Source organism: Bombina bombina, chromosome 7 (genome assembly GCF_027579735.1).
Source record: "Bombina bombina isolate aBomBom1 chromosome 7, aBomBom1.pri, whole genome shotgun sequence".
Lineage (NCBI taxonomy): Eukaryota > Metazoa > Chordata > Amphibia > Anura > Bombinatoridae > Bombina > Bombina bombina.
This window is the reverse complement of record NC_069505.1, coordinates 449,768,757-449,788,755: the sequence shown is the minus strand read 5'-3', so window position 1 is coordinate 449,788,755 and position 19,999 is coordinate 449,768,757. Positions and strand designations below refer to the sequence as shown.

The 19,999-nt window shown below is 41.9% G+C and overlaps 1 protein-coding gene across 1 annotated transcript in view; it reads left to right on the top strand.

Annotated features, from left to right (window-relative positions):
• The window catches only part of LOC128666685 (oocyte zinc finger protein XlCOF6.1-like), a 130,127-nt gene extending 120,708 nt beyond the window's left edge, over positions 1 to 9,419 (top strand). The window contains exon 6 of the mRNA XM_053721414.1: positions 4,771 to 9,419. Coding sequence (XP_053577389.1) covers positions 4,771 to 5,399 — 629 coding nt within the window. The 3' untranslated portion in view covers positions 5,400 to 9,419. The remainder of the gene's footprint in view (positions 1 to 4,770) is intronic.
• Positions 9,420 to 19,999: the final 10,580 nt, after the last annotated feature.

Genomic DNA, 19,999 nt, shown 5'->3' with positions numbered 1-19,999 from the left:
AAGGCACAGGGTCTATGGACTCAGGAGGAAAAGCTCCTTCCCGATTGCATTTTGGATCTTCGGGCAATATACAATGCTCTGAAGTCTTGGCCTCTGCTGGGTTTGTCCCAGTTTTCAGATTCCAATCAGATATATATATAGAATATATCCTTGGTGGCTTACATCAACCATCATGGGGGAACGAGAAGCTCCCTAGCTATGAGGGAAGTATCTCGGATTCTGGAGTGGGCGGAGACCCACATTTGTTCGCTGTCAGCTATTCACATTCCGGGTGTGGACAACTGGGAAGCGGATTTCCTCAGCAGACAATCCTTTGATCCAGGGGAATGGTCTCTCCATCCCGAGTGTTTGCGGAGATTTGCAAGAGGTGGATCTTATGACATCTCAATACCAAGCTACCCAGATATGGGTCGAGGTACAGGGATCCTCAGGCGGAGCTAACAGATGCATTAGCGGTGTCTTGAAGGTTCAATCTAATTGATCTTTTCCGGCCATTAACACCACTTCCTAGTGTAGTGGCTCAAATCAAGCAGGCGTCAGTGATACTGATTGCTCCGTCTTGGCTGCGAAGGATATCGTTCTCGGACTAGTGGGGATGTCGTTATCTCCTCCGTGGAAGTTATCTTGTTGCAGGGATCTGCTGACCAAGGTCTCTTTGTTCATCTATGTCTAGATTATCTGAGGCTGACTGCGTGGCGATTGAAAGCTTAGTCCTATCCAAGAGAGGGTTTTCTGAGAGAGTTATTTTTACTCTCATTCAAGCTCGTAAGCTGGTTGATCGTCGCATCTATCATAAGTTGTGGAGGACCTACTTATTCTGTTCTCCAGGATGAACTGGAGAAGGGCTTTTCTGCAAGTTCCATGAGGGGACAGATTTCTGCCCTGTCTGTGTTACTTCACAAGAGGTTCGCTGAGCTTCCTGATGTGCAGTCATTTTGTTAAGGCTCTTCTAGGATCAGACCTGTGTTTAGATCTATTGCTCCCCCTTGGAGTTTAAATCTTGTTCTTTAAGCTTTGCACGGGCTCCGTTGGAGCCTATGCATGAAGTAGACATTAAATTATTGTCTTGGAAGGTTCCTTTTCTACGGGCTATTGCTTCTGCGTGCAGAGTATCTGTGATTGCTACCTTGCAATGTGTCCCTCCTTATCTGGCTTTCCATGCTGATAAGGCTGTTCTACGAACCAAGTTAGGTTTTCTTACTAAGGTTGTGTCAATTTGCAACAGCAATCGAGAGATTGTGGTTCCTTTTTTATGTCCTACTCCGTTGAAGGAACGTTTTCAACATAATCTGGATGTGGTTTGTGATAAAAGACGTGTAAATGCGCTGTACAGCACGGGGATAATTAGAAATAGAATGGCATACTATGTATGAATATATATTAAACCTTTATGAGAGTACTAAAAAATATTGGATTATATCCTGTAGATAAAGAGTCGCATACTATGTATGAATAAATGGATTATACCAACCCCTAATTGGAGTTAAAAAATCAAAATGCTTCGTATCTATAGTATAAATAGAAGCTGAATTGAAAAGTGGTCGTACGTTATATCAATAGATAAAGAATTTGCATACTATGTATGAATATAATTTTTGCATTGTCCCTAAGCTAGATTGAAAAACAGTGCTCCGTTATATCAATAGATAAAGAATTTGCATACTATGTATGAATACAATTATTGCACTATCCCTAATATAAAACTGGAAAAATATATACCTTGGTGCATTCAATTGAAACACATATATAAACTAAAAATGGAAGCAACTTATCAACTGTAATAACACAATTTATTTGAATGACATAAAGTCTAAAAACATATATAAAAAATATGAATCAGATTCTGTGGTGACCGGTCACTGTAGATATTAAAATATTAAAAAGTCTTTGAAAAATTCCTTTAAAACTGTGCGTTTGAATTTAATAAACCTTGTATGTATATTCCACCATTGGGAAAAAAAACTTTGGTATCTTTCCGAATCCAAATTAAAAGATAATTAAGTTTGCAGGGAACAAGCTTTCATTCCTGCTTGTTATAACTGTTATATGACTTTTTTTCTCCTTTTTAGCCCAGTTCTTTAAGTATCGTGATTGAACGTTATAGTTCTTTAAATACCGTGAATAGTCTTAATAGCAAACCGTGTTAGTCTAACCACTTACGACCACTTTTCAATTCAGCTTCTATTTATACTATAGATACGAAGCATTTTGATTTTTTAACTCCAATTAGGGGTTGGTATAATCCATTTATTCATACATAGTATGCGACTCTTTATCTACAGGATATAATCCAATATTTTTTAGTACTCTCAGAAAGGTTTAATATATATTCATACATAGTATGCCATTCTATTTCTAATTATCCCCGTGCTGTACAGCGCATTTACACGTCTTTTATCATTGAACCTTTTTCTACACTGTATTTTGGGAACAGAGTAGTGTTTATGCAGGGGTAAGACTTGCGCACCAAAATCTTCTCACTTTTTCTGGATGTGGTTTGTGCCTTAAAGTCCTATCTTCAGGCCACAAAGGAATTTAGACAAACTTCTTTCTCTGTTTGTTCTCTTTTCCGGGAGGCGTGGGGGTCAGAGAGCCTCTTCGACTTCCTTATCTTTTTGGCTAAGGAGTGTCCTCCGTTTAGCATTGAGACAGCAGGACATAAGCCTCCTCTGAGGATTATGGCTCATTCTACGGGAGCAGTGGTTTCCTCTTGGGCCTTCAAGACTGAGGCCTCTATGGATCAGATTTGTAAGTCGGCTACCTGGTCCTCCTTACATTCTTTTTCCAGACTTTACAAGTTTGTTGTTTTTTGATTCTATGGGGCGGCCTTATATTTTATTTGTTCTTCTGGCACCTTTTTCACCCTGATATTTCTCCTACTGTTCCTTGTTCCCTCTGCAGAATGACTGGGGGATGAGGGAACTGGGGGAGGTATTTAAGCATTTGGCTGGGGTGTCTTTGCCTCCTCCTGGTGGTCAGGTTCTGTATTTCCCAAAAGTAATGAATGCAGCTGTGGTCTTTCCCCATCAGAAGAAAAGAAAATGATCTGGTAAGCATAATTTAAGTTATTTGTATCACAGAACCAGAAGCAGTTGCTGTACTTAGCTTGTCTTAACACTCCAACACCAATGTGTCTAGTTTAATTAGACCCCACCCTCTTTACAACAATCAAAAGATGTTTGTATCACTCAAAAGTTTTTCTTATGCAACTTTTTGTTAAAATACCATTTGCAATACTCATTATCCACTAATTCTCTTCTTCATTTAATGTATTATTATAATACATATTCTGGGATATTCAGATATACACAGAAGCAGCTAAACTCTGCATCATATTTTCTCTTCTGTCCTTTCTAACTATGCAGGAATTCCACTACCCCCCCCCCCCTCCAGTTTACCACAGCATTTAATTAGGTTGTGCAGAGACCGTGGAGAACTGTGGTAACCGGGAGGGGGGAAGAGAAGTAGAATTCTTGCAGTTAGAACGGATACAAGGGATAAAAAGCTGCTGAGTTTAGCTGCTTCTGTGTATATCTGCATCGTTTCTGACTTTGCACATAGTACTGCACAAAGCACGTTACACAGACAGCTCCAGCAGGACGGTTCTGTAAACACTAGTTAGGGAGTGTGGAAAAAAGCCTTGTTCTGTAGCTACTGGGTATTACGGACGTTTATTTGATTGCATTTGGTGGTGAAATGGTGGCATGAAATATACCAAAATGGGCCTAGATCAATACTTTGGGTGGTCTACTACACTACACTAAAGCTAAAATTAACGCTACAAGCTCCCTATATGCTCCCCAATTAACCCCTTCACTGCTGGGCATAATACACATGTGGTGCGCAGTGGCATTTAGCGGTCTTCTAATTACCAAAAAGCATCGCCAAAACCATATGTCTGCTATTTCTGAACAAAGGGGATCCCATAGAAGCATTTACAACCATTTGTGCCATAATTGCACAAGTTGTTTGTAAATAATTTCAGTGAGAAACCTAAAGTTTGTGAAAAAAAATGTGAAAAAGTGAACAATTTTGTTTATTTGATCGCATTTGGCGGTGAAATGGTGGCATGAAATATATCAAAATGGGCCTAGATCAATACTTTGGGATGTTTTCTAAAAAAAATATATACATGTCAAGGGTTATTCAGTGATTCCTGAAAGATATCAGTGTCCCAATGTAACTAGCGCTAATTTTGAAAAAAAGTGGTTTGGAAATTGCAAAGTGCTACTTGTATTTATTGCCCTATAACTTGCAAATAACATGTAAACATTGGGTATTTCTAAACTCAGGACAAACTTTTTAAACTATTTAGCATAGGTGTTTTTGGTGAGTGTAGATGTGTAAAAGATTTTGGGGGTCAAAGTTAGAAAAAGTGTGTTTTTTTCATTTTTTTTCTCATATTTTATCATTTTTTTATAGTAAATTATAAGATATGATGTAAATAATGGTATCTTTAGAAAGTCCATTTAATGGCGAGAAAAACGGTATATAATGTGTGGGTACAGTAAACGAGTAAGAGTTAATTTACAGCTAAACACAAACACCGCAGAAATGTAAAAGTAGCCTTGGTCCCAAACGGTCAGAAAATGGAAAAGTGCTGTGGTCATTAAGGGGTTAATTTTAGCATGTTGCCTGGGATAGGCGTAGGGTCATAGCCAGTCCCCTCCCCTTGTAGTAGATACTAATTCAGAACAGTCAAAATGTTCTCAATGTAAAATAATGATGTCATTAATAAATAACATCCCCATTGTGTTTTTTTATTAACAGGTGAATTCACAAACTTCAGTGCAGATTCTTCTTTACGTTTTCTTCAAAATCAAAGACGCCAACTGGGAAATATATGTTCTGAATGTGGGAAATGTTTTACTGTGAAGTCATCTCTTATTAGGCATCAGAAAATTCATACAGGAGAGAAAACATTTTCATGTTCTGACTGTGAGAAATCTTTTCCTCTAAAATCCCATCTTCTTGCACATCAGAAAATCCATACAAGAGAGAGAGGATTTTTATGTCCTGTATGTGGAAAATGTTTTACTAGGAAATCATCTCTTATTAGGCATCAGAAAATCCATACAGGGGAGAGAGAATTTTTGTGTTCGGAATGTGGGAAATGTTTTACTCTGAAATCACATCTCATTAGGCATCATATAAGTCATACGGGGGAGAAAGCATTTTCATGTTCTGAATGTGGAAAATGTTTCACCTTGAAACCAGCTCTTAATAATCATATGAAAATTCATACAGGGGAGAAAGATTTTTCGTGTTCTAAATGTGGGAAATGTTTTACTCACCGATCAACTCTTATAAATCATCAGAAAGTTCATATTAAAGAAATTCGGAGCTTAACCTCTAAAGCTCAGAGGCCAACAAAGAGTTGTCATCCAAACAATGTCTAGAGTGCTGATGATAATGGCATGTTGTCCTCTGGGGGGTGCACTTTTTGAGGTCCTGGTCTGCACCTCAAGCAGTTGGGAAGTGGCCCAATGTGTTTTTTATTCAAAGGGAATCCAGGCTCCTTGTGTATATATAATATATAGCTAAGTGATCACTTTTTGTAAATAAAATGTGCATTTATTGGGGTAGCGGTTCATTGAAGGGAACCCCCATGTGCAAATGAAAATTACGTAAATATTCCAAAAGGCCCTTATTTATATGATAAGAAAACCTTCTTTGAAATTTAGGTTCTGTTTCTGGCATTTCAGTCAGGTGATCACTGAGGTGACATTGTTTCCCTAATTGGAATTTAAATTGACCAGGTTTATAGGTGTACAGGGTGAGCCCCTAGGTTAACATCAAAAGTGGAAGAGGCTTCCAAAAGCTCTTGTCTGGATTAGGATAGACTTCATGGTTGCATAACATGCATTGTGCTGAAATCTAATAATATATATACATATATGTAACGGCAATTCCGTCAGCATCAGTTTACTGCATGGTACTATTTTGCTCCTTTCCACAGTCAGTTTGGGCCATGTACCCCCTCTGTTGTAGGCGGCATTATAACAGAAGTTACCTGAGTTAACCCTGCAATTCCAGTCCGTTCTGAGTCCAGAGACTGTGTAATGCAATTAGTGTTAGAACTATTGTTGGTGTTTGCTATTCCGTCCTGTTTGATTATAATGTAATTAAGTTAATCTGATTTCGTTAACCCTTTGTTCTAGTGTTACCCGGCTAAGCCAGGAGGTCAGCAGGATCTGATTAAGCCCTTGAGTTAATTTCACCTCCCATTTAGGTAAACCGTTTACTGTATTTAAAGTGATGGTAAACTCTCCCCTTTATAAAATCAGATCAGGAATGTTAGTGATATTTTAGATGGAGTTTAATACATCAGATGTAATGAAGATGTGCTATAAATTTCTTTTTAACATATATATAAAATTAAAATACCCGCGCTCCGCCGCCCACTTCATAAGTCAGTTTGTCTGTGAGCTAACGGTTTGAATATATTGCTATATGCAAGCACCCTCGAGAACACCTAACTCCTCCTCTACATGTCACCGCCGAGGGGCCTTGCCTTCCCCCCACTCCTGCCCCTGTTAAATCTTACTCTGTGGCAGTTTCCACTTGACAAAGGATAAAACAACCCGTTTTGCAAACAGAAATATGGATTACAGAGGAGATACAAAAAGCCAAAGAGAGTCTTAAAACCAAAAACAGGGCCTTGTCCTCTCTGCACACTAGATATTCACATATGTATAGTGCGCAGAGGGGGCCATTGAAAGTGCCACTAGAGGCAGCGAGGAAAGAGGTGGCGAAGAAGCACCTTAAAAACGTGCTGAGGAAAACCCAAACTACTAACAGGGGCACCTCCTCCTCCGAAGAGGAATGGAGGGGCGAGAAGAATTTCCCCATCTTTTCACTCAAACCTCCCTCCCCCACTAAGCCTGTTGGAGACATACAGTTATTATCATTAGAGGCAGAGGAACTGCCTGGATATATAAGACAAAAGAGCTTCTACAATCCAAGGGGATGCTGGAGAGGGCCAAAGGAGGTGCTTCCTTGACAGAGACTAGGCCTATTATGATTCTAGGAGCAGGAGAGGAGTTTGCGGGCAACGTCGCCTCACTTCCAGTAACAGGTGCTCCACTTCCTTTTGCGGCAGCAGAAATTCTGGTTGCGGCCGCAAAACCGGAAGTCACGGCAGACGCGGGCCCCAGCAGCTGTGCCGGCATTTGGGGGGAACAAGGGTCCGGAGTTGGGTGGCGGTATATCACCCATTAGCCCAGGAGAGCTGGAGGGGGGCCTGCCAAGAGGCCGAAGGTCAGAGGGATGCCTGTCTGGACCAGGGGGCATGTCCAAGTGTCATACCCATGGGGGAGACACCACCTGTTCAGGGACTCAGTGGGACTGCTGTGGAGACTGGTAAGGGGGCCCTTATCTCATCAGGGGTAGCTAGGAATATTGAGACCCCTGCCCCCATGCCAGATCCAAGTAGGCCCCTTAACACTGGTGCCCCCATGGGTGGGACTAGCCCCCCCCTAGTGATAGAACAGTTAGGGAAAGGCCCCCTGCAGACACCGCTCCCCCAACATCAAGGTCCTTCCTGAGAATGCCCCTGTCACCTCCCCCTCCCCTCAGGTAGTGATCCCCGGTCCCTTTACTGTCCCTTTGCCCCCCCATAGTCCCTCTGGTAATCCTCCCCCCTCCGGATTCTAAGGTTGCTGGGCCATCCAAACCTGCAGGGCCTTTTCGCAAACAATGTTGGCCCCTCTGCTTCAGTCAGGACCCCTCCTATGGCACCTCCTGCTCTATCTACTGTCAGGGCCCCTCCTGGCCCCCCTTTGGCTATTCCTGGCCCCTCCTCTTCCAGGGCCACTCCCTTCTACCCTTGCCCCTACCACTTATCTTTCTCTTCCTGTACCAGACACCCAGTCCCTTTAAACGGAGGAATGTGGTCAGGATAGATATTCATGGCCTGGAAAAAGAGGACAGAAGGGTGGTTGTACAGATGTTGAAGGACAAGGGGTTCAACATCAGGGAAATTTTGCCCTTATACAACTGCCAGCCGCACCCATGTTCGACATCTCCTTTGTAAATGCCCCATGCTTAGATTTTTTTTTTGGGGAGAGGTTTGACCAGCTCAAACAAGATGTTGGGTCCCCCTGGTCTCGGTGTCGGCGCTCCAGATATCGGTGCCTGACATAAAAAAACTCACTATTCTTTGCTGGAACGAGAGCATCCCATTGGGGATATCTTGGCGGTTATTCAGCATTATGCCGACATCTTGGGATACCCCGTGAAGGCCCTGGACGAGGACTAGATCTGAAATGGTGAGTGGAAGCTCCAGGTCAAGCTCCAACGGGAGGGAGGTACGGTGAAGCACATTCCTAACAGGTTCTTTCTGAGGGCTTTCTTCTACGCAGGTCAACCCAAGGCCTATCACGGATGCGGCTCTGTGAAACACCTGAGCATCGTCTGAGACACCCCTAGGTGCTCCTTGTGTGGGGACATTGGTCACACTAAAGCCTTATGTGTGAGGATCATGTGTAACCTCTGTCTCACCCTGGGGCATTCCTACCAAAATTGCCCAAAGGCTCTCCACAATATCGAGAGCATCTGGCAGGGTGAGACGGCGGGAAGGACTCTCCTCCTTTGGGGGGGAGTGCCAGAGGGAGCACCTGGTCCCTCACAAGTGCAGACATCTGAACCATTGCAGCGCCAGGGGGTCAATGTGGGACCTGTTTTTGTCCCTGTCCTTCCTTCTGATCATGGGCCCTCAGGGATCAACTTGGCCATAGCCCTGGGTACCCTTCCTCCAGGTAAAGTTGCCCCTGATGGTGGGGCAGCACCTCAGGACGTGTAGTCTGTGGTGTATGGGAAGGGTAAAAAGTCTAAATCTGCCCCTTCTAAGCCCTCTTCTCATGACCTTTCTACACCCCCCCCCCCTGCACAAGTACCTCGACCCTCAAAAAAAATATTTGCCCCTACCCCTGATTGGACGACAATTCAAACCTTTATCACACAGAAAAATTTACTTATAAAATGGGCGGCGGAGCACAGGGTATTTGTATTTCATATCTATATTAAAAAGTAAGTTATAGCTAATCTTCATTACATCTGATGACTTAAACTCCATCTAAAATAACGCTTATATGTCGAATCTGACTTTATAAAGGTTTAGCATCACTTTAAGTGGGTTCTCAATAAAGATCAGTCTATTTCCCCCTTTGTCCAGTGTGTGGCTGAAATTTGTGGGCGAATTTGAGGCTTTTAACCTTCCTTGCTGTGGTTTTCTGGGGGACACTTTACTTTTGAGTCTCAATTGCCAATTTCTATATAAAAACACAAAATATTCTCTGTTTCTGTTATGTTAGACCGGTTACCTAATACAATTGTAGATCCTAAACTATAGAAAACTTGTACTGTATTGTTTATAACCTTGTTTATTAAAATTGTAATAAAAATATGCTTATGTTTCACTTTTTTTGTAATAGAATTCTCTTTATAAATGATTACTTTGTTTAAAAAAACAACATATAGTTTGTATGAGTTACTTATGACAAATGAACAACAGTAGTGATAAGTTGTGAGCAGCATTTAAAATCTCAAAAACAGCTCAGCATAGGGGTGTGAAATGATTCAGCAGCTAAGGGGTTAATGGGGTAATAAACACTTAAAGATTGTTATATAAAATGTGGACTTGTGTATTAAAACCACTTTGCAATATACTTTGTTTTGTCCCCTTTTCTTGTAACTCTTAAAGTTGTTGGGTTTCCTATTTCCATGAGTTTTTATAAAGTAATAGGAGCTGCCATGGTGAAACCTATGTCTTTCTTATCTAATCTCTTCTGTTTAGGATGATTAGGGACAATGTCTGTGTGGAATATAGATACTTTAAAGGGACACTAAACCCAATTTTCTTTTACAAGATATGACGAGTCCACGGATTTCATCCTTATGGGATAGCGCCTCCTGTTTAGCAGGAAGTGGCAAAGAGCACCAGAGCAGAGCTGTTTATATAGCTCCTCCATTCCCTCCCACTCCAGTCATTCTCTTTGCCTGTGTTAGTGATAGGAAGAGGTAAAGTGAGGTGTTAGTTTAGATTCTTCAATCAAGAAGTTTTTTATTTTTAAAATGGTGCCAGTGAGTACTATTTTTCTCAGGGAGAAATCGTCAGTCTATAACTTCCCAAGAGGAGTGGAAACATTTTATTTTTCTGCCCTGATGTTGATGATCTTAGCAAACGTTATCTTAGATCCATACTGGTTCCCACAGAGCAGCTGAAGGTAGTGTAAAGAAAAATCTTCAGTGTGGAGAACGATGTCATGCTACAAGCAGCTTTGAGGTATGTTCAGCCTTTTGTTTCTGGGGAGACTTGATACATCAGAAAAGGCTGACATTATTCCCTTACTGGGGAGGGGTAATAAGTATGCACTATAGGAATGGTGTGCCTGGAATTCCCTGTTATTTTAATTATTTAAGAGTGTGCTGGTATGTCACTTTAAATTTACTATGTGGGCTGACGCTGGGAGATGCGGTTACTGGCTATTGTTATGCTGGGGTTATATCTGGCCTGGCAAGAGATGATATTCATTGAAATGCGCTTTATTGCGCTGAGTGTGTATATAATGGGGCACATGGCTTTAATATATGGAGGACCGACATGTTATTTTCTTTTTATCTACCCATGCGGGTCTCGGTTAGGCTAAGAGTTACGCCCACGGTGGGCGGGGCCTATGTTCGCGCGCTCAGTCGCGCAGTGTGTGTTCCGGAATCGGCAGCAAGGTTCTGAGGCTCCGGTGGGGCCTAGCTCTGTAGTAATCGTAGGATACAGAGAGGCTTGAGAACGTTCCTTCAGTGTGATCTGGAGGCAGGTAGGCGCCGCAGCAGAGCTGTGGCGAGGTGCAGGGGCCTGAATTGATATACATTGATATACATTAATAAATCTGATAATGTTGATATAAATTGATATATAACATAACCTAATAAGTGGTGCAATATTGTTAAGCTATTTTGGGCACATAAGAATCTTTTTTGTTGCTGCAAACGTTGTTTTGTCTAATAACAGAAAAATTGTTGCACTTTTATTATTTAAAGGCGCAGTACATTTTTTAGTTAAAATTTTTTTGATATATGTTTTGAAACTACTTGTTCTATGTGTTTAGATGCCATTGTGGAACCCCCTCGTACTTTTTGTCCCTCATGTACTGAAAGGGCCTTACAATGTAAAGAGCAGATTTTCTTTAAGGAAAATGTGTCTAAGGATGATTCTCAGTCTGAGGAGAATCGGGGTATGCCGCTAAATTCTCCCCAAGCGTCACAACCTTTAACGCCCACTCAAGCGACGCCGGGTTCTTCAACCGTGTCTACTTCATTTACTCTGCAGGATATGGCTGCAGTTATGTCATTACCCTTACAAAGGTTTTATCTAAGTTGCCAGTGTTACAGGGCAAACGCAGCAGGGCTGAGGTCAATTTGAATACTGCAACCTCTGATGCTTTGTTAGCTATTTCCGATGTACCCTCACAGGGATCTGATTTGGGGGTCAGGGAACTTCTGTCTGAGGGGGAACTTTCCGATTCGGGAAGTGTGTTACCTCAGACGGACTCGGACGTCATGTCCTTTAGATTTAAGCTTGAACACCTCCGCTTGTTACTTCGGGAGGTTTTAGCGACTCTGGATGACTGTGACTCTATTGTGGTACCACCAGAGAAATTGTGTAAGATGGATAAATACATAGAGGTGCCTGCTTACTCTGATATTTTTCCGGTTCCTAAGAGAATCTCGGAAATTATTACGCGGGAATGGGAAAGACTGGGTATCCCGTTCTCACCTTCTCCTAATTTTAAGAAAATGTATCCCATATCTGACACCGTCCGGGACTCTTGACAAACAGTCCCTAAGGTGGAGGGAGCTATATCTACCCTGACTCAGCGTACAACTATTCCTATTGAGGACAGTTGTGCTTTTAAAGACCCTATGGATAAGAAATTGGAGGGTCTTCTAAAAAAGTTATTTATTCATCAGGGTTTCCTTTTACAACCGACGGCCTGCATTGTACCAGTTACCACTGCGGCGGCCTTCTGGTTTGATGCCTTAGAAGAGTCTCTTAAGACTGAGACTCCTTTAGAGGAAATTTTAGATAGAATTAAGGCTCTTAAGCTGGCTAATTCTTTTATTACGGATGCCGCCTTTCAGATTGCCAAATTGGCGGCTAAGAATGCCAGATTTGCCATTTTAACGCATAGAGCGTTATGGTTAAAATCTTGGTCTGCTGATGTGTCATCTAAGTCAAAGCTTTTGGCTATTCCTTTCAAAGGAAAAACCCTATTCGGGCCTGACTTGAAAGAAATCATTCCTGACATTACGGGAGGTAAGGGTCATCTCCTACCTCAGGATATAACTGCTAAACTGAGGGGTAAACAGAATAATTTTTGTTCCTTTCGGAACTTTAAAGGAGTCCCCTCTTCTTCCGCTAAACAGGAAGGGAATTTTGCTTAGGCCAAGTCCGTCTGGAGACCCAACCAGGCATGGAACAAGGGTAAACAACTCAAGAAGCCCACTGCTGCTACCAAGACAGCATGAAGGGGCGGCCCACGATCCGGGACCGGATCTAGTAGGGGGCAGACTTTCTCTCTTTGCCCAGGCTTGGCTAAGAGATGTTCAGGATCCCTGGACACTGGAAATCGTGTCCCAAGGGTATCAACTGGAATTCAAAAATTCTCTCCCAAAGGGGAGGTTTCTGCTTTCACAATTGTCTGTAGACCAGATAAAAAGAGAGGCATTCTTAAGTTGTGTATAAGACCTCTCTACTATGGGAGTAATTCGTCCCGTTCCAAGACTGGAACAGGGGCAGGGGTTTTACTCAAATCTTTTTGTGGTCCCCAAGAAAGAGGGCACGTTTCAACCTATTTTAGATCTAAAAAGTCTAAACAAGTTTCTCAGAGTCCCATTCTTCAAGATGGAGACCATTCGAACAATTCTGCCATTGATCCAGGAGGGTCAATATATGACTACCGTGGACTTGAAGGATGCATATCTTCATATTCCTATCCACAAGGATCATCACCAGTTCCTAAGGTTTGCCTTTCTGGACAAACATTTTCAGTTTGTGGCTCTTCCCTTCGGGTTGGCCACAGCACCCAGGATCTTCACGAAGGTTCTAGGGTCACTTCTGGTGGTTCTCAGGCCGCGGGGCATTGCAGTGGTGCCTTATCTGGATGATATTCTAATTCAGGCGTTGTCTTACCATCTGACAAAGTCTCATACAGACATGGTTCTGTCCTTTCTGAGGACTCACGGGTGGAAGGTGAATCTAGAAAAGAGTTCATTAATTCCACAGACAAGGGTTCCCTTCTTGGGAACCCTAATAGACTCCATATACATGAAAATGTTCTTGACGGAGGTCAGAAAGTTAAAGATTAGGAATACATGCCGAGCCCTTCAGTCCAATCCTCGGCCATCAGTGGCTCAGTGCATGGAGGTAATTGGATTGATGGTGGCGGCAATGGACATCATTCAGTTTGCTTGTTTTCATCTCAGACCACTACAACTGAAAGTTAAAGATTATGAATACATGCCGAGTTCTTCAGTCCAATCCTCGGCCATCAGTGGCTCAGTGCATGGAGGTAATTGGATTGATGGTGGCAGCAATGGACATCATTCAGTTTGCTCGTTTTCATCTCAGACCACTACAACTGAGCATGCTCAGACAGTGGAATGGAGATTATGCAGATTTGTCTCCTCAGATAGATCTGGATCAGGAGACAAGAGACTCTTTTCTTTGGTGGTTGTCGCTGGATCATCTGTCCCAAGGGACGTGCTTCCGCAGACCCACATGGGTGATAGTGACAACGGACGCCAGTTTACTAGGTTGGGGTGAAGTCTGGATTTACCTGAAGGCTCAGGGTGTGTGGACTCAGTTGTGGGTCTCTACTTCCAATCAATATTCTGGAATTGAGAGCAATATTCAATGCACTTCAGGCATGGCCTCAGTTGGCTTCGGCCAAATTCATCTGCTTTGTCGGACAACATCACGACTGTGGCTTACATCAATCATCAGGGAGGAACAAGGAGTTCCTTAGCGATGACAGAAGTATCCAAGATAATTCGATGGGCGGAGGCTCACTCTTGTTATCTGTTGGCAATCTACATCCCAGGAGTGGACAACTGGGAAGCGGATTTTTTAAGCAGACAGACGTTTCATCCGGGGGGGTGTGAACTCCATCCGGAGGTCTTTGCCACTCTGATTCTCAGATGGGGCAGACCGGAATTGGATCTGATGGCGTCTCGTCAGAATGCCAAGCTCCCAAGATACGGATCCAGGTCAAGGGATCCTCAGGCCGAACTGATAGATGCCTTGGCAGTGTCTTGGTCGTTCAATCTAGCTTATGTGTTTCCACCGTTTGCTCTCCTTCCCAGGGTGATTGCACGGATCAAACAGGAGAGGGCTTCAGTAATTCTAATCGCGCCTGCGTGGCCTCGCAGGACTTGGTATGCCGATCTGGTGGACATGTCCTCTCTGCCGCCGTGGGAGCTTCCATTGAGGCAGGACCTTCTCATTCAGGGACCCTTCCTACATCCGAATCTAGTTTCTCTGCAGCTAACTGCTTGGAGATTGAACGCTTGATTTTATCTAAGTGGGGGTTCTCTGATTCGGTCATTGATACTTTGATTCAGGCACGTAAGCCTGTCACTAGAAAGATCTACCATAAGATATGGCGTAAATATCTTTGTTGGTGCAAATCCAAGGGCTACTCATGGAGTAGAGTTAGGATTCCCAGGATTTTATCTTTTCTCCAAGAAGGATTGGAGAAGGGGTTATCAGCAAGTTCCTTAAAGGGACAAATTTCTGCTTTGTCGATTTTACTACACAAGCGTTTGGCAGATGCTCCAGATGTTCAGTATTTTTGTCAGGCTTTGACCAGAATCAATTGCTCCACCCTGGAGTTTGAATTTAGTCCTTAATGTTCTTCAAGGGGTTCCGTTTAAACCCATGCATTCCATAGATATTAAGTTGTTATCTTGGAAGGTTTTATTTTTGGTTGCTATTTCTTCTGCTCGTAGAGTTTCCGAGCTTTCTGCGTTACTATGTGACTCACCTTATCTTATTTTCCATTCTGATAAGGTGGTTTTACGTACCAAACCTGGTTTCCTTCCTAAGGTTGTTTCTAACAAGAATATTAATCAGGAAATTGTTGTTCCTTCCTTGTGCCCTAACCCTTCTTCTAAGAAGGAGCGTCTGTTACATAATTTGTACGTGATCCGTGCCCTGAAGTTTTACTTGCAGGCGACTAAGGACTAAGGACTTCCGTCAATCATCTTCATTATTCTGTTGAACAGATTTGCAAGGCTGCAACTTGGTCGTCTCTTCACACTTTTTCAAAATTTTACAAATGTAATACTTTTGTTTCATCTGAGGCTGGTTTTGTGAGAAAGTTTCTTCAAGTAGTGGTGCCTTCCGTTTAGGTTCCTGTCTTGTCCCTCCCTTTCATCCGTGTCCTATAGCTTTGGTATTGTATCCCATAAGTAAGGATAAAATCCGTGGACTCGTCATATCTTGTAAAAGAAAAGGAAATTTATGCTTACCTGATAAATTTATTTATTTTATGATATGACAAGTCCACGGCTCATTTTTAAGACAGGTATTTACTTATTTTTGTTAAACTTCAGTCACCTCTACACCTTTGGCTTTTCCTTTCTATTCCTAACTTCGGTCGAATGACTGGAGTGGGAGGGAAGGGAGGAGCTATATATACAGCTCTGCTGTGGTGCTCTTTGCCACTTCCTGCTAAACAGGAGGCGTTATCCCATAAGTAAGGATGAAATCTGTGGACTTGTCATATCGTAAAAGAAATAAATTTATATGGTAAGCATAAATTTCCTTTTATTTCTTTTCATGATTCAGATAGAGCATGCAATTTTAAGCAACTTTCTAATTTACTCCTATTATTAATTTTTCTTCATTCTCTTGCTATCTTTATTTAAAAAAGCAGGAATGTGATGCATAGTAGCCAGCCCATTTTTGGTTGAGAACCTGGGTTATTCTTGCTTATTGGTGGGTAAATATAAACCTCCAATAAGCAAGCGCTATCCATGGTGCTGAACCTAAAATGGCCTGGCTGCTAAGATTTACATTCTTGCTTTTAAAATAAAGATAGCAAGAGAATGAAGACAAATTTATAATAGGAGTAAATTAGAAAGTTGATTAAAATGTCATACTCTATCTGAATCATGAAAGAAACATTTTGGGTTCAGTGTCCCTTTAAACTCCTGTAAAATTGTTATTTTAAAGGGACATGAAAACGCATTTTTTATTTCCTTATTCAAATAGAGCATCCATTTTTAACCCCTTCCACAAATCGTCCACGCATATATATATATATATATATATATATCCCATGAGGTACGTAGCCCATTGTACTGCATAATATATATATATATATACATCAGACCTTCAGGAAGCTCCAGCAGTCTTGGTTGTCACTTGCTCTTCCTGGGCTGCAGAAATCTGCCGTCATATAGTTAAAGAACACAAACGGCGCTCCGTTGCTATATGGCTGCAGACGGTCTGTGTCACTGTCTGTAACAATCTCCATTTGTTCCGGGGGGATGGAGGGGGAGTGGCACAGCAATGGAGGCGGGAGGGAGTGGGAGGAGAAGGACGCAACACTACAGAAAAAAGGGAATTGGGGCCTACCGTAGCGATCGCATGGAGAGGGAGGTGGGGGAAGGCTGCTACACTTCAGAAAACAAATAAAAAAAAAATATATATATATATATATATATATATATAAAAATAAAACCATACACTAGGTACTGGCAGACAGCTGCACTATTTAGAGGGGGAGAGTTAGAGAGCTGTTTTCAAGGAAACAGGGAGGTGGGAGGGTAAGGGGGATCCTACACTGCAGAAAAACAATAAATAAAATTCATTTATAAAGAATGAAAAAACAACAACCTTTATACTATATATATATGTGCAGCTAGCTCCCAGCTTCTGAATTTACCTAGATATCCTTTTCAGCAAGGATACCAAGAGAACTAAGCAAATTAGATAATAGAAGTGAATTGGAGAGTTGTATAAAATGATATGCTGTATATGAATCATGAACATAAAAACATTGTGCTACTGCAGGTAGCCTTTGTATGCACAAGTTGTCTTCTCATAATTATCCTCAGCAGATAAGAGAAACCTAGGTTTCAAAATGGCAGCCCCTATTATTTTAGAAACTAAAGTACTTTATATAAGAGAAAACTTTAAAGGGACAGTCTAGTCAAAATGAAACTTTCATGATTCAGATAGGGCAACTTTCCAATTTACTTTTATCATCAAATTTGCTTTGTTCCCTTGGTGGTATTTTTGAAAAGCTAAACCTAGCTAGGCTGAAACTGATTTCTAAACCGTTAAAAACCGCCTCTTGGCTCAGAGCATTTTGAAAGTTTTTCATAGCTAGACAGTACTAGTTCATGTGTGTCATATATATAATATAGTGCTCACTCCCGTGGACTTATTTAAGAGTCTGTACTGATTGGCTAAACTGCATGTCTGTCAAAAGCACTGAGATAAGGGGGCAGTCTGCAGAGGCTTACATACAAGGTAATCACAGAGGTAAAAAATGTATTAAAGGGACAGTCTAGTCAAAATTAAACTTTCATGATTCAGATAGGGCATGCAATTTTAAACAACTTTCCAATTTACTTTTATCATCAAATTTGCTTTGTTCCCTTGGTGGTATTTTTGAAAAGCTAAACCTAGCTAAGCTCAAACTGATTTCTAATCCGTTGAAAACCGCCTCTTAGCTCAGAGCATTTTGAAAGTTTTTCACAGTTAGACAGTGTTAGTTCATGTGTGTCATATAGATAACATTGTGCTCACTCCCGTGAAGTTATTTAGGAGTCTTCACTGATTGACTACACTGCATGTCTGTCAAAAGCACTTAGATAAGGAGGCTGTCTGCAGAGGCTTAGATACAAGGTAATCACAGAGGTAAAAAGTATATTAATATAACTGTGTTGGTTATGCAAAAACGGGGAATGGGCAATAAAGGGATTATATATCTTTTTTAAATAAGACATTTTTTGGTGTATACTGTTTCTTTAATATAACCATGTTGGTTAAGCAAAACTGGGGAATGGGTAATAAAGGGATTATCTATCTTTTTTTTTTTTTTTTTTTTTTTTTTTGAAATAAGCTTTATTGAATGAACCGTTAGTACATTACAACAGTTTGTCTTTACAATAACCAAGGTGCAAACTTTGTACATAAATCAAACAAAACCACCTTGGAGCTATTCATACACGCCAACGCTATTAGATTATGCATAGATAACATTCATTGTAACTTACAGATTATATGATAAACAACATTTTCCACATATAATTTTATGGAACTGCCAAGTTTGAAACCTTAAGAATACAGTTGTGCCCTGGCTGTTTTTCGGGGCCAAAATATTGCTCTCTGCTCTTTTACTCACTGAGCAGAGTGCCAAACGGTAATGTATTTCACTCAGTCTGCCAAAGAGCCAGGGTGCACAGAGTCAAAAAGGAGGAAGAAAGAGAAGAAGAGAGGGAGGAAGAAAAAAAAAAAAAAAAAAAGGGGGGTGGGGGTGATGGGGGACCAGGGGAGGAAGGAAAGCATTCCCAATAGAGTTTCTCCTGTAGTCATACAGTCAGATTCCAGCTAGGTGGTTGTGTTCATGTTTCTTTACCCTGCCATAGTAGAGTCATATATTCATGCGTCACTAGCTTCCCAAGGCCAAGGTAATGATATCTTTCTAAATTAAGCAAATCCCCGACCCCAGCCTTCCACTCACTAAAGCTTGGTATCTGTGAGGATTTCCAGTATTTGGGTATAAGTCCTTTGGCACAGTTCAGCATCAGCATAAACAACTGATGCTTAGCCTCTTCAGCCAGTTTGGGGATGTCATGATATAATAAAACACTTGGGTTGGGGGGCAGAATAATTTTTAAAAGTCGACCGCTTTCTTGAAGCACACCTTCCCAGAAGGGCTGAATAGAGGGGCACTGCCACCAAATATGCAGGAGCGTCCCCTCTTCCCCACAGCCTCTCCAACACTCCCCACCCGTGTGTGGGTATATTCTTTTAATTCTCTGCGGGGTCAAGTACCACCGGCTGAGAAATTTAAAATGCATCTCTTGAAGCTTCACGGAAACCGAGGCTTTCTTTGCCCTATCAAAGATCAATAACCATGACTTGGGGTCGATCTCTAGTCCCAACTCCCTATGCCACGCAGTGACATAGGTGGGTATCGCTACTTCCCCGCCCTCCAACAACATCTTATAAAGAAGTGATATTAAGTGTTTTGGAGTAATATCTGCTGTGCAAAGTGCTTCAAACTGAGTTTTAGGTCTAGTCAGGACCTCTCCGCCTCCCAAGCCTTTTATGAAATGTTGGAGTTGTGCAACTCTGAACCAAGAGGAGAACATCTCTCGGTCCCAATTCGCCAGGTCTTCTTGAGTTTTAACCTTCCCCTGATGGAAGGCGTTAGATACAGTTACCGATGACAGGGGGTAGTAGGATCCCGAGCCCAGGCCCCTACATGCCAGTTCGATCCCCGGGTTTTCACGCACGGGAATTAGTGGTGACACCAATGATGATACATGGCACCCGGTTCTGAGAACCTTGTCCCAAATCCGAAAAACATCCTCCATCAATGGATATTGTAAGATCTCAGGGGGGCGTTGAGCAGCGTCTATCCATGCGAGAGCACCTACATTGCCTCTATGAAGTATCTCATTATCAACACCAATCCAGGCCCGATCCGTCGAGTTATAGCACCATTCTACTAAGCGCTGTAAGCAAATTGCCCTGTGGTATTCAGCCAGAAGGGGAACTCCTGCTCCTCCTCTGCCTCTAGGAAGATACAGCGTTTTTTTTGCTGACCCTGGGTTTTATGCCATTCCATATATATTGTTCCATTTCAGATTGGATTTGGTGCAGGAGGTGTAAGGCAGACGAAAGAGGAACCGTCTGCATGACATATAGCACCCTAGGCAGAATGTTCATCTTTATAACATGCACCCTGCCCAACCAGGA